A 15484-nucleotide genomic window follows, 5' to 3' on the forward strand; every position below is an offset into this window, starting at 1 on the left:
GGTTGGATTGCTCCCTTCAACAGCAGTGTGGCTACTTCTGCTAGCATAGGAGAGAGAGGTTTTAAGCTCACAGAACCGAGAGGTGGAAGAATGTCAAATTCTTCCACAATGAAGAGAACCCACCTATCCAATGTTCCCCAGGTGCGAAGTCTGGTGGTCAGGTGGCCTTAAAATCAGATTTGTGAAGAAAGGGGACTGATCTGCTGCAGAAGTCAATGCCATCTCTTGTTGGAGTCCAGCCTCTTCTGCAGCTGCTAGAACCAAAAGGAGGCATCCCTCTGGCATGGCTGAGTGGACTGCTGTTGGCATGTAGCTCAAGAATACTGACTGTCTCCATGGCTGGTAAGGGAAAGGGGCCCGGTCTATTTATGCACCCTCTGCCTCTTGGGGTGTGCAAAGCCTATCCTTTTCACTGTTGTCTGGGTCTTATGTACAAGATCCAGCCTCTTGTCCGCATGGGTGTTAAAGAGGCCCTCCTCATCAAGCAGCTTTTCTGGAGTGAGCCTCCTGGAAGAGGCGCACTACTCAAAACCAGGCATGGTGTCAGATTGCCACTGAGCCAACCTTGGAGTCACAGTCAATATGGTGGTAGGCAGTGTTTATCTGCTGCCTGGAGAGATGGAAGGCCTCTGTCTGGAAAACTCTGGCCAGGTCCTGGTATTCCTCTGGGAGATGCTGAGTAAAGGCACCCAACTTCTCTCAGGGGCAAAGCTGAGAGTGTCCCATGGTGGCCTCATAATTAGAAATCCACAGTCCCAAAGCCACTGAAGCACAGGCCCACTTCACCTTTGATTCCACATAGTGCACTGTGGAATCTGCAGTGCAGGTGAATAGCCACCAGCCCAATATGGTGACGGACTGGAGGCTGGGACCAGTGATGGCATCACAACTGGCTGGTTTCAGTGCAGGAAGAAGAGGCTCTTTGATAGTAAGACCACCAATGATGAGTGAGCTGGAATGCAGGGTGGCAAGTCCCTGATCTCCCCCTCAAAGAATGACAGTTTCTCAGTCAGGTGCATCGTCAAGACAAAACAGGATGGAGCTGACACTGCTGCAGTCAGGCATAGTCAGTACCAGTGGGGTATAGTGCCTAGGCTGTTTCTTGTGTTTAGCATTCCCCATGTCCACCATCTTTCTTGCCTTTTTGGTCAATTTCTGTGCTTGGTGGGCCTCATTAGTGTGCCCAGGCATGGATGGAACAGATGGTACAGCTACCAGTGGCAGGTGCGAAGGTGGAACAGCCCGGGAGGTAGACACCACCATGGCCACACTGATGGCTTGAAGTAACCCCACTTGGTTTTTCCAGGCTTGTTTAGGGAAAGTCTGGCAGTGTGGGGAGGCTTCCACATGGTGTTTCTCTCCCAAGCAGAAGCGGCACAGAGAGTTAGGATGCACTTCTGAAAATGTGCCTTGAGCGCCATTGGGGGAGAAGAAAAATTAGAAAGAAAATGGGCAAGTGCAAGAGGGATATGTAGACATACAATGGTTAAAAAGATGGGGAGGGGTGAAGGAACTAGGAGCAAAGAAGGGTTGAAAGAGAAATTTGAGAAGATAGCAAAAGCTAGTGAACAAGAGATACACAAGTAAAAAACAGAGAAAGCACTAAGAATACTGTAAGAAGGAAAGTACAGAGGTACCCACAATGGCAGCTGGAAGAGAACTGGGGAAAAGGGTGGGAACCTCTCCTAAATACACCAATGGCAGGGAGGGGAGAGGTTCCCCCCAGAACAAGTCTAATTTGGAAATCTTCCTAACAACAGCCCCTGCACAGCAGAACCCATATGTGTGATGCACAGAGACCACAAAGAACTAGTTTGCTAAATGTCAGGCTTTGTTAGGCAGAAGCACATTTGAAGTGTCATATTCACAATATTGTCTTGTGGCAAATGTGTAATGTTATAATTTATATAAGAATTAACCCTGAATTCTCTAACATGAAAAATAATATACATTTTTTATTAATGTGGAAATGTATAGAACAAACCAACCCTCCAAAGAAGCATACAGCTATGTTAAAAATGCTGTAAAAGCAACATAGTTAAAAATTCAAAAGGACAAAAACATCACCAGAACACAGATGCTCCTTTGGTAGCATGGGGAACAGCACTGCAGACTTCTCCACTGACCTATATGCATTCACTGGAATGGAGGCAGAGAGCCTTTGCATATAAGGTTGTACTCAAAGAGGGTTAACCTACATGATATCAGAAACTATATATACAATAAAAAAAACTGGCTACCATCATGCAGCTTATCCTTCCACCTATGCTTATTTATTTTTCCTGAAGGAGTAAGTCAATCCTATAGACCTTTCTGCTAGCCAATGATAAATGTATTGGTAACAACAAGGACTGTTGCAGGCTGAGACAGTATAAAAGGAATTCTGGCTATCTGGGCAAAACCCACAAATTTAAAAACGTATGATGTATTAATATGGTTTATCTCTTCACAACAATATGCCAAGGAAGCCAAAAGCCTCCTTGTGTAACTAACTATTCTAAAAGAGAAATATAAAAAGAACAAGAAACAAGGATCAAACTTCTCTCAGACATACTTATGTTACTTGCATACTGCTTAAAATATTCAAACCATTATAACAGCTATAAATAAAATGTACTTGCTCTATGCAATAAGAATATTTTTACTTGGTTTAGAAACTGATAGAATATTCACCATCTCATGAGAATTTTTTTAATAAAAATCAAGAGACATTCCCAAAGTATGTTGCTTTGATCAAACAGTCTGAGGCTCTGAAAGGCAAATTTGTCATAGAGATAAATTGAACAGATTTCTAACAGTCAATATTCATTGTTCTGTAGCTGCACTTTTCTAACATATTTATAATAATCCATACCTTGTCACAGGCCCATTTGTCATGTGTATGTTCAGCATACTTGTTGACAATATACTCCAACTTTTCAGGTAGTGTAAAACTGAAAACACAAAAGAACAATATAAGTTATACACATTTTTTTTCTAATTCAGCATATTCAGAGAGAGAGAGAGACAGAATGCTGGGAGGCCCAAAGCACACTCTTGTAGCTTATGTTTTATCATTACAATTCTGTTGACATGGAAAAACCAGTCACTCATACAACGATGCTGTTGGTGACTTGTAGTAATGGATTGAAGGGAACTGAGGAATTATTATACCTTCTTGTTATAGTGGACACGCAATTTCAGACAGCAGCACTGTTCCAACAATTTGACAATCATTACCTCTAAAAGTAATCACCCATCAGTTGGAGCATTTAACTCAACACAACAGAATGACATTTACAATGAGAATCAGAGTTTACAAAATACTTTTATTTTGTATAATATTACACACTTTTTAAAAGAAAATAAACCTCCTAGCAACTGGAATAAAAATTGCAGATTAGTTATAAATCACTCATCTTTTTGCCACCCAGTGGAGGTTTGTAGAGTCTTCTCAGGCCTATTACATACTAGCCCCAAGGACTTTCTAGACCTGTTTGAAACCCACTGCAATATATTTGCTAAGCAATTCCGGGGGGGGGGGGGGATCTCTTACACCTACTAGGACTTAGACTCCAATGTTGTTGTTGTTAGTCGCAAAGTCATGTCCAACCCATTGCGACCCCATGGACAACATTCCTCCAGGCCTTCCTGTCCTCCAACATCCCCCGGAGTCCACTTAAGCTCAGCTCACACCAATTGCTTCAGTGACTACATCTAGCCACCTCATTCTCTGCCGTCCCCTTCTTTTGCCATCTATTGTTCCCAGCATTAGGCTCTTCTCCAGGGAGTCCTTCCTTCTCATTAGGTGGCCAAAGTATTTGAGTTTCATCTTCAGTATCTGGCCTTCTAAAGAGCAGTCAGGGTTGATCTCCTCTAGGACTGACCGGTTTGATTGCCTTGAGGTCCAAGGGACTCGCAGGAGTCTCCTCCAGCACCACAATTCAAAGGCCTCAATTCTTCGGCGTTCAGCCTTCCTTATGGTCCAGCTTTCACAGTCATACATTGCAACTCGGAAAACCATAGCCTTGACTATACGCACTTTTGTTGGCAGGTGTCTCTGCTTTGAATTAGGTGAGGAACCCAGAGGACAGCCTTGTCAAATTATTTTGGAGAATTTGAGCTGATAGTCTGTGAATGCTGACAAGGTGCTTGGACAGATTTGTGGAACCACATCCATACTGGATCCTTGCCTGTCTTGGCTTATAAAAAACAGCAAGATGGGAACAGCCAGCTGTGCCAGGGAGGTGATTAATGCCTCCTTGAAAAAGGAGTAGTCCCAAACTGCTTGAAAGAAGCAGCAGTGATGCTATTCCTAAAGACATCAATTCTGGACCCAGAACAGCTTAATTCATCACTTGAGGCTAGTGATGAATGTTCCTTTCCTGGTCAAGATCCTAATGAATGGGTGGAGGCCAACCAGCTCCAGGAAGTCTTGGATGAGACTGATTATCTCTATCCATTTCAGTTGGAGTTCAGGCTGGATTTTGAAACAGAAATAGATTTGGTCACTTTGTATGATACCTATGCCAGGTGAGAGATGGGGGTGTGTGACCCTGTTAATACTCCTGCATTTATTGGTGGCTTTCAGCATAGACCATGGTATCCTGTAGGGTGGCCATCTGAGTTGGGAACACTGCCTGCTGCACTAAAGTGGTTCTGGCTCCTACTTGAATGGCTTACTCCAGAAGGTGGTGCTTGGAGAATACTGCCCAGCCCTGTGGATTTTCTAGCTTGGGGTTCTCCAGAGATCAGTTTCCTCCCTATGGCAATTCAACATCTACATGAAACGGCTGAATGGGGTCACATCTGGAGTTTAGGAGCACATTGTCACCCTTATGTTGATGGCATACAACTGTATTTCTCCTTTTCACCTCGAGCAGGTCAAGCTATGAATATGGTGTTTGGCTATGACAATAGATTGGATGAAGGATAACAAATTGAAGCTCAGTCCAAACACATATTAAATGCTGTTAGTGGGTGGTTCTTCTGACTGGATGTGGGAGGTACAGCCTGTTCTGGTTTGAGTTCCACCCCTCTTAAAGGAGTAGGTTGGTAGCTTGGGCATCCTTCCTGAACTATCTTTCTCACTTGAGTTTCAGATTACCTCAGTGGCATGGAGAGCTTTCTACCAGCTGCTGGCCTAGCTATGACCCTATCTAAGCAGGATTGGTCTGGTTTCAGCTATCTATCCTCTGGTAAATCTCTGGTAAACTTGATCAATGCAATGCATGCTATGTGCAGCTGCCCTTGAAGACTGTTCAGAACTGCAAAATGCAGTAGCCAGACTAATAACTGGGACCCATACAGCTCAACATGTAAGGCCAATTCTGGCCCATTTGCCTTGGCTGTCTGTGTGCTTCCAAGCCTGATTCAAAGTGCTGCTCTTAACCTGTAACACCTTACAGAACTTGGGACCACAATACCTGTTGAAGCATTGCTCTTGACCAAAATCTACCCAGACACTCCATTCAATATCTGAGGGCTTCCTCTGAGAACCACTTTTGAGGCAGGCTCAGAGTATGACAAGGAAGAGGTCTTTCTCAATGGTGCCCTTCCCTCCAAATGTGGAACAAGCTTTCCCACTGGTACCTACTCTGTTCTCTTTCCGGCATCTGGGTTAAAAGTGCCTTCTATGCTCAAGCATGTAAAGACATTTAATGGTGGTGGAGCGGTGGGGGGGGGGGGTTATGCTTGCAATGAGCTAGTTTACTGAACTTATTGAATGTGTTTAACACTTCAAATTGTTTTCAAATTCTGTTTTCAAGTGTTACATTGTATTTTATGCTCTTTTATTGTTTCTGTACTATGTTTTATTATTTTTAAATAAATTGTAGTTAACCACTTGGAGACCTTTGGCTATTGGGAGGCATATCAATAAAATAAATCAATAAGAGTAAGGACATTGTGACTCACTTGGCTGTGTTGATAGGTTTGGGATCAAAGTTTCCTTCAGCATCCATTGACGTCTGCTTTTCTAAAACTGAGTTAATTCGGGTGTCTAAATAATCTGGTGGCAAAGCCCCAGCTATTGCACTTAAACAAGGCAAGGCCATTCGGAAAAGCTCTGGATCATACTTCTGCAGAAGAGATAGGAACTGGTTGGAAAGTCCAATAGAGAAACATGCAAAGTGTTAGTTAAGGCGACACAGTCATGTAGAAGCAGCATTGATAATGCTGATAAATGAGGAAGTGCGTTAGTTAGATGCACTGGCAAAGGACCAATGTATAGAATGTTTTACTTAATGGTTTAAAGAATCTGTTTCACAGTGTTGCATAATTTGTGTATAGGAATGAGCTTCAAAATTATGGTTGAGCTGAAAGAAGTGCTTTTCACACATGCTTCTAACATCGTGAAAAGCACACATCACTCATAACCACTTTCATTGTGTGAGTGTACAGTAGCTGCACAAGAGTTCAACAGCATTTGCTAGTTCAGGAAGCACTGCCCCCATTCTGAATTAAGTTGTTTTTTAACTCTCTAGCTACACTGATTGGCATTTTGTGGATGTCACACATCCTTCCCTTTAAACTGAAATTTTATTTATTGATACCATTCCACTAAGGTTGTCCAATGCTCAGCAGGAACAGGAACAGAGGGAATATTTTTGCGTTGTGCCATATCAGTAGAAAAACCCACTTTATGTTTTTCACATGCTGTAATCAACAGCAATATGCTCAATTCAACAAAGTGGTGATTTTCTGGCCTACTTAAAGGCAAAAAAGGAAAGTAGGCAAATAATATCATGTGAAGTCCATACCTTCTACCCAAATATGGGCTAATTCAAGCTGAACAGAATCATATTCCCCTGCTGCTCCCTCCATGCAATCCAACTCACCCACTGTAGGAGAGAAGAAGTATGTCTATCCTACCTATTGAGTGCACTATCATCCACCATCTGTATGATGAAACAGAACTCCTCTTCCTCAAAATAAACCAGATGGAGGGAGTGGCTTAATGTCCAATGCAGTGGACAATACTACTCCCAACTAAAACTAAAACAACTAAAACTACTTTCAACAAGGTGTATCAGTTTATCTGCCAGTCCATTTTTTTAAAAGTTCCAATTCTAAGGTTTATTTTCCTACAATCTTTCTGTAGCTCTGCTTCCTTGAATAGTGTCTTTAGTGATGGAGGGAACAATCCTGCAAAACCTAGACATTGTCTGGGCAGCCACAGGATAATGTCTGTGGACCTCAGAAGAGTTCTGCTTCTGAGGTCAGAGGCTGCATTCTGACCTCATTGCTGGCAACTGAAGCTCCAGCTCCACTTCCTTACTCCTTACAACCAGTGCAGGAAGAACCATGCAGGCTGCTTTCTGAGATTGGGGAAAAAAGACCTCGGAGAGGTAGAAGAAGTTTTGAAGAGAGGAGGCTCCAGAAGCCATGATATGGGGCATCTTCTCTGACATCTAACTTTATCCTCTGAAATGCCATGTCCTAAGATGGTCAAAAACAGCCATTTTGAAAATGTAGAGCAGGAGAAGCAGGGGAGCAACAATCACCTCCTTCACTCTGCACTGGATGCCCATTCGCCTCTAAGTTCCTAAGCAAGACATTTTATTTTAGCATTTGATGCACTTATTTTCAGTCTGTATGGGATTAAATGCAAGCATAATTCAAATGATGCAGTGAAAAGATATGTAAATCTAGATATGCATCATAGGTTTTCTTATGAATCTTAATCTAGATTACTACCTTTACCTTGTGAGAGAGGGAATCAAATATTCCCCAGAAAAGTTTTTCAGTTAAATGTAGTTCTTCTTCAGCTGCAATTCCAGAGCTTCCCCATCCAGAAGGCAAACAGTAATATTTCCAGCATTGCTCATAGTGATTTGTTAGAAGCTATGAATGACAGGAAAAAACATTTAAGGAAGAATACTAAAACTTCCATAAAGCAAAACAAAAGTAATATGGTCACACTAAGTATTTTATATGGTGTAGATTATGACAGTTTATGTTCTTCTGCATAGAACAGTAGACCAAATATTTACCACAAAGTTTTCTTCCCATTTGTTGCAAAGGAGGCATCTTCTATTGGTAATGCCCCACCACCATCCAGGGCGAGGTAAGAATCACATGATCAGAGTTCTAGCCTAATCCCTCTAATTGGTTACTCTTCTCCAGGTCATTTTTGACCAAGGAACAGGTAAAAGTAGTTCCAAGAAGGCCAAATATGAATGTTATCCTTAGGAAGGGGGTGGGGACAACCAAAGGAAACAAAAAACAGACAAATTGTAAACTTGTCTTCTGGAGAGAAGAGGCTCAACTGAATATACATAAGAGTTGTGAGAATTTCAAATGATAACTGTAACTCAGTTTTGAATATTTTAGCTGCAGTGTTGATGTCTCCTTTGCTATGAATATGAAGGAACCTTCTCAGTGAGTATCCAATGTTCTGTATCTTGTTCTAGAAAGCATGAATGCAGAAAAACACAAGTGGTTTGGCTGGTAAAAAGTCATCAGCACTATCTCAGGTTTCCCTTGTCTAAATTTCTGAAGTGTCCTTGTTATAAGAGGGATAAGAAGAAAGGCATAAACCTGGGAGGTTAGACTGGAACTCAGGAGATGTGGATTCTAGTCCCCACTCAGCCATGAAACTCACTGAGGCCTTTTGCTAACTCTCAGCCTAATCTAACTCACAGGGTTAGGATATCTCTAAGAGGAACTATGAAAGTTGCCTTGGATTCTTTGCAAAAGGGAAAAAAGCAAATATAAATGTAATAAATAAAGTTTCCCTTTTGGTCAGGAGGATGTCAGGTATCCTGACTTTCTGTGTCTAGAGTTAGAAATCAAGAAAAATACTTAGGGAGTTTGTGGTTGCTGTGTTGGCCTCATGTGTTTGTAAGAAATTAGAAACATCTGCTGGGCCAGATTTCATTCTTATAATCAATGAATCACAGAACAGTAGAGCTGGAAGGGCCGATAGGGCCATCAAGTCCAACTCCCTGCTCAGTGCAGGACTCCCAGGTTTAACTATCCTTAACAGATGGTTGTCCAGCTGCGTCTTGAATGAATTAGGAGTAAGCAGTGAGGCGACCAAGTTTGCTGATGACACCAAACTATTTAGGGGATTTAAAACTGAAAGAGATTATGAGGAACTCCAAAGGCTGGGAGATAGGCATCAAAATGGAAAATGCAGTTCATGTAAGTGTAAAAGTAATGTACATTCAGGCAACCCCCCCCCCCCCAACTTCAAGTATAGGCTGATGGGATTTGAGCTAGCAGTGACTGAGCAGGAAAAAGATCCTAGGGTGCTGGTGGACAGTTTGATGAAAATATCAGCTCAGTGTGCAGCTGCTGTGAAAAAGGCAAACTCTATATTAGGCATAATTAGGAAAGGAATACAAAACAGAACTGTCAAGATCATACTCTCCTTATGCAAATCATTGGTGTGACAATACTTAGAATAGTGTGCACAATTCTAGTCATCTTACCTGCAAAATGAAATTATTGAGTTGGAAAAGGTACAGAGAAAGGCAACAAAAATGCTGAAGGGACTCCCCTCTGAGAAATGGCTACAACTGGGATTGTTTAGCTTAGAAAAAAGGCAAGTAAGGGAAGACATGATATAAGTGTTTAAAATAATCCACAGTGGGGAAAAAGTGGGAAAAGAGACATTCACACTAGTGAAATATTGAATACTATTAACAGAAATTGAAATATTTACCTTAAGTGGCATTTTACAGTACTCATTAAGTAAAGGTACATCAAAAACTAGTCGTCGCAAAAGCTGCTGCAGCATAGAAGGCCGTAAATGACTATAATTGACAAAGAAATTCATAATTAGTGATCTGCATATATCTTGACAAAGCTGCAAGGCAATTACAGGAAAGATCAGAATGCAAGGCACTCAGTGCAAATATTCTGTTAAACAAATTACCTAAAAGGAAAACAGGAGAGTGATTGGTATCTACTCAGCTATGTGCAAAAGAAGCCTTCTATGCCATGGGAGGATCAGTATTCTTCAGGAGCAATGGCATATGATTAGGATGTTCCTCAGTCCTGATATGCCGGAGCAGGAGGAATGGTGAAGGAAATACATTTTCACTGCTACTTAAGTTTTATTAAAGTTCACAGTCAAAACCAAACCAAACAAAAAACAAGACCTATATTGGCTTGTATTTTACCATACAGAAGAGGCAAATAATTCTTTATAGAATCTTAAGGAACTGAATTTCATCTCCACATAATGCAAACAAGCCTTTCCCAGTCTCCATTTTAAAGAAATAATAATAATTTATATTCTAAAGCAGTGATGAGTGATGAAAAAGGCATGAAAAAATATAACAAAAATAGGGACTGGAAATTTTCTTCCTTCTCAAAATATAGCTTTTTCAACAAGGTAGCAAATAAGTCTCTAATCAAATATAAGCCTATAAAGATTATGGTTAACATTACAGGGGCAGATGCAATGCTCTCTTCACTCCTAACACCTTCCACAACCCAGAATAAAAAACCCTATCTTTCCTTTTTCATATAAAATGTAATGTTTTATTTAAGAAACAAAATTATGATTTAAAGATATTCTCAGAGGACTAATAAGGACAGATTTAGCTGTAAACAAGATAAAAAAATTAATCATAAATAGCTGTTAACCCCTGAAATTTGGCACCATTTGCCATGTTTTATAATCGTTGTCTAATTTAGCAGTGCAATGGTGACAGGACTGTAGCCTGAAGGGACAGTTTGGGGTGCTGAAAGTACCTCCCCAAACCCCTGTAAGCCTCCTCTCTTTCTCTTTTCACTTGAAGAAATCTTGCAGCAGGATTTCTTAAAGTCTTGCCAAAGACATGAATACAACCCTGTTTAATAAACCTTTTATATCACTAATACCTACATGGAGTCAGAATCAGTGGTCAGGGATCAACAGATAAGGCATACATGCTAAATAGCACTGGATAGGCAATGTGCGTATATGAAAAGGGATATTGTATACATACTTACTGGCAAATAGCAAGCAAGCATTCTTCTATTGTGTTTCTTTGTGCTTTTGTAAGGGAGCGCCCTTTGGATAGTCGATATATCGTATGAAGTGTGGAATCAATTAGAGAGACATAATGCTCAGTTCCCGAAAAGAGAGAAGCACATCGAGTGAGTAATGGAAACACAGCTGTGCAAATATATCTGTTCAGAGCAAGAGCTGTCTCTGTAGTACTCAAAGAAACCTGCAAAAAGAATATATGGAAGTTTATTTTTGATAAATGAATGCTAAATAGAAGATGTTTATTAAAAGTTTAGCTGAGAGAAAGGCAGATTTTTTACCTGTAACTGTCGTTCTTCAAGTGGTCATCTGTGCATTCATACATATGGGTGCTGTGCCTGCAAAGTGCCTACATTTGGAAAGATTCTCTCAGCTGGTAACATTTTTGGTGGGAACTCCTCACTCATATAAATAGGTGGAGTCCCCGCCCTATAGCCAGTCCAGCTGGAGACCGACCGTTTGATCAAACTGGTACCAACACATTAGAAAATAGTTTAGATCATATGAATCCATCCACCGACACCAATGTGGGGCTGTTGGCTGGGCTGTGTAAGCACACATATGACCACTTGAAGAATGACAGTTACAGGTAAGCAACCTGCCTTTCTTCGTCGTGGTCTCTGTGCATCACACATATGGGAGATTAGCAAGTTTACTTGCCTTGAAGGCGGGACAGTGTTGTTATTGCAGGACAGTTGAAAGGATGTCACAGCTGAAAGAGCCTTTACATCCTAGCCTTTACATCAAGGTGGTAGTGTTTAATACAGAGCACTTTTTTGGGGCTCGGCATGTGCAGGGGTGCTTCTTTTGGCTCCAGGACGACCAGCAGGTTTGTCAGCGGTAACCTCCCTCATCGCTATCAGGACTCTATCCCAGAGCTCTTTTTTGAGTCTGTTTTCATGATTCTTGAAAGTCTGTTTTGTGAGGCTTGACAGTGGATGCATTTGTCCACCTGATGCTCTTCCCCAAAGTAGGAAGAGCAAATGGCTGTCCATAGACGACATTTTTGCTCCACACTGTACTCCTTCTAAAAGCAGAACACCGAGCCATTGAGGAAGAAAGAAGAGTTTAAGGAAGGAAAAGGATGATAGTTTTTAATTTTTTTGTTTGTTTTTGTGAGGGGATTAGAGAGATTTCTGAGGGAAGGGGGGGATCTAGTGATAGAGATGGAATCACAGAGGTTTGGAAAAAAAGAAAACAATTGAATAAAGGAGAAGTTCATTAAGGGAACTGAAAATGATGAGAGAACCTGAGTCACAGGAAACAGAAAAACCAGACTGGTGATAAGGTGGGGACTCCACCTATTTATACAAGGGGAGGGGGTGTGGAGTTCCTTTCAAAAATGTTACTGAACCTTCCTGAATGCAGAAATTGCACAGGCACAACAATGTGTGATGCACAGAGACCACGATGGAGAACATTACTAACTGAACAAGGTGAGCTCTACGCAAATTTCAATATTAAAGGATTTGTCCCAAAGTCTTAACTAGAAACCCAAACAGTATATGACTAAACTCATCCCTTATATCGAATCTACAGGAGTGGAAAAAGTTCTTGTCTATTTCCACACAGGCTGGATAATTGGATTTGTCAAGGATCCGAAAGAAGTTTGTGCATGTCTTCATGAGTGAAAAGTTGTGTAGGCCTATACAGCGATTATTAAAACTAGAAACATTGTCATTAGTCTTTTCTGTTCTACCTGGGAAAAAACTTCTGCATAACCTGAATTGTTTCATGCTCTTACGTTAGGAATTGTCTGAATGTCTTTGTACCTCTACTGAATACATGCATATATACATAAACATACATGTTGTTATTTATATGTTTTAATTATTAATTATGCTGTGAGCCGCCCCGAGGCTTTGTTGTGATGGGGGCGGCATAGAAATGTTTTAAATAAATAAATAAATAAATAAATTTAAATCTAAGTCTCATTCACGTGCTATTCATGTGTATCTCCCTTCTGTGAACTCTGATGACATGTTCCATTCTGGAATACAGAGTTTAGGCTCATTTCTGGTTGCTTTAAAAAGCATTAGTTTCCCATTGTGCCAGTAACACATGCTGATGGGGCACAGGTAGTACTTGGATTCTGCCTTCAGACTCTCAGCAATGAGGTTGTGCCAGCAATCTTTTATACTTTCTTTTATTATACCAATTCCTATTGATAAATTGTGTGCACACTTTCTATGATCTATTTTGTATCCTGTGTTGCTACATCAAACAATAAATTTTAATTTGTGGACCACCCTGAATACTGCTGCAGAATAAGATTGAAAAATACTCACTGTATCCAATGAGGCACATGCCCTTAAATCTGGTAAAAATCCAACCTCCAGGAGATGGAGAAGGAAGCTTTGATCCTTTATACCATAGACACGGTCTAGGAAAAGTACCATGGGTGCCTTATGGTCAGGACAGAAACTTGCAGACATGTCTGGCTCAGTGACAGTTCCATCTGAAAAGAAATCCAATAATCCTGATACAAAATGTTGCTCATAGAAATTCACTTTAGGTTTCTATTATTGCTATCCTGCCTTAATAGTTAAAATGGAGTGCTTCCTGTGGATTTGAACTGAGTCAAGGTTAGCATTATCCCAAAATTGATAAGCTGATGGGACTAGATAACCCTCCAGCAGCATCTGCTCTTTCTATCAAGCTCTATTGTAGCAGCATGGAAACCATGCAAAAACATTGCTTCTGGGTTCACACAATCAAACAACCCATGGTGAAGCATGGAAATCAGACAACGGACTACTGTTTCTCTGTGTGGTTATACAGAAACTAAATGTACCATGTAATAAGTCCTTGACAATGTTGACACAACAAAACAGACCATGCTTTATGTGTGAATCTGGACTATGTAATGTAATCATTCATTAACTGATTAATATAGATATGTTGATTTTGTTTGAGAGTGTATTTGCATTGCTGCTGTGCTTTGTGCTTTGTTTCCCCCCCTTGTATTATTGTCTCCATTACTGAACCATTTATTTTGTTTTTGTATTTATTGTACACTGATTTGGGAATTAAACTAGGAGAATGGCAGGTCATAAACTAGTCCAATTATAAATTTAGTCAGATTCTCTTAATGAACTTTCAAGGTGGAAAACTGATAGGAAGAGCAGTCCTAAACTCTTCAGACAGATGGCCAAGGGATCTTACAACATGGTCGTTGTTGTTAGTCACAAAGTCATGTCCAACTCATCATGACCCCATGGACAACATTCCTCCAGGCCTTCCTGTCCTCCAACATCCCCCGGAGTCCACTCAAGCTCACACCAACTGCTTCAGTGACTCCATCTAGCTACCTCATTCTCTGCCGTCCCCCTCTTCTTTTGCCATCTATTGTTCCCAGCATTAGACTCTTCTCCAGGGAGTCCTTCCTTCTCATTAGGTGGCCAAAGTATTTGAGTTTCATCTTCAGGATCTGGCCTTCTAAAGAGCAATCAGGGTTGATCTCCTCAAGGACTGACCGGTTTGATTGCCTTGCAGTCCAAGGGACCCGCAGGAGTCTCCTCCAGCACCACAACTCAAAGGCCTCAATTCTTTGGCACTCAGTCTTCCTTATGGTCCACCTTTCACAGCCATCCATTGCAACTGGGAAAACCATAGCCTTGACTATACGCACTTTTGTTGGCAGGGTGATGTCTCTGCTTTTTAGTATGCTGTCTAGTCAAAAGCACTAACGTGCTGACAGAAAGCAGTTTCATCAGCAGACACCTATCACACTCACAGAGAGCCACACTGAAATGTGGCATTCCAAAGATGTATCAGAGACAGTTTTAGCTTCATTGGACCCAAACCCACCCTGTGTTCCTCCTGTCAAAGCTTCCCTATTGGCTAGGGTGAGCTGGCTGGGCTTCCGAAATTGTAGCTGATCTGCCACTTTGCTCCCTGCCCTCCCCAGACAGAATTGCTCTGTTACCTTTGTTTACAATTGGTAATTTTAGTGGTATGCTTATAATCCCAACCAAATCTTCTGTTGGTACCAGAGAGCGCAGGATTGACCGAATTCTAATAGCTTCACCTTTTCCAGTTTGGATAAGCTGTTAAAAGACAATGTATTAAATAATTATACCAAAATATTAAATTAGCAGAAATGAAAATAGCCAGAGTAGTCTCCATGTGTCTCTTGTTTTTACAAATCACGGCAGGGTTATCATTCCATATTGGTATTGATATTGGCACCAATTAGTAGAAATCTCTGGGCAATCAGGATCCCTCTTAAGGCAGGCACATGATCACAGGGAGAGTTCTATTCATGTTCAAGCAAAATTCAACATGCCAAGGTCTGAGGGTGCTAGGGCCAGCACATCTACAGTTACAGAGAGTATGATCAATGTGCACAGCCCTGACTCTCTACAAACTTTAAACCCTCATGATTTTGGCAAATACCTGAACAGGCCAGTCCACTCAAAAAAGACTGGAAGCTCTTTCTTTAACTGGTGACTTCAAGAAACCTTCTATATTCTATATTCTGCCAAAGGCACGAGCTTCCCATATGTTATGGCTGTTCTC

The 15484-nt window shown here is 41.1% G+C and overlaps 1 protein-coding gene across 1 annotated transcript in view; it reads right to left on the minus strand.

The window, feature by feature from the left end:
* Nucleotides 1–15484, minus strand: part of RYR3 (ryanodine receptor 3) — a 397078-nt gene that overhangs the window by 200197 nt on the left and 181397 nt on the right. The window contains exons 47-53 of the mRNA XM_044436195.1: nucleotides 14892–15012; nucleotides 13252–13421; nucleotides 10927–11147; nucleotides 9650–9740; nucleotides 7684–7824; nucleotides 5896–6059; nucleotides 2855–2933 (exon numbers count right to left, since the gene is read on the minus strand). Of these exons, the coding sequence (XP_044292130.1) occupies nucleotides 2855–2933; nucleotides 5896–6059; nucleotides 7684–7824; nucleotides 9650–9740; nucleotides 10927–11147; nucleotides 13252–13421; nucleotides 14892–15012 (987 nt within the window). The remainder of the gene's footprint in view (nucleotides 1–2854; nucleotides 2934–5895; nucleotides 6060–7683; nucleotides 7825–9649; nucleotides 9741–10926; nucleotides 11148–13251; nucleotides 13422–14891; nucleotides 15013–15484) is intronic.

This window comes from Varanus komodoensis, unplaced genomic scaffold, assembly GCF_004798865.1.
Source record: "Varanus komodoensis strain SLA01 unplaced genomic scaffold, ASM479886v1 scaffold3, whole genome shotgun sequence".
Lineage (NCBI taxonomy): Eukaryota > Metazoa > Chordata > Lepidosauria > Squamata > Varanidae > Varanus > Varanus komodoensis.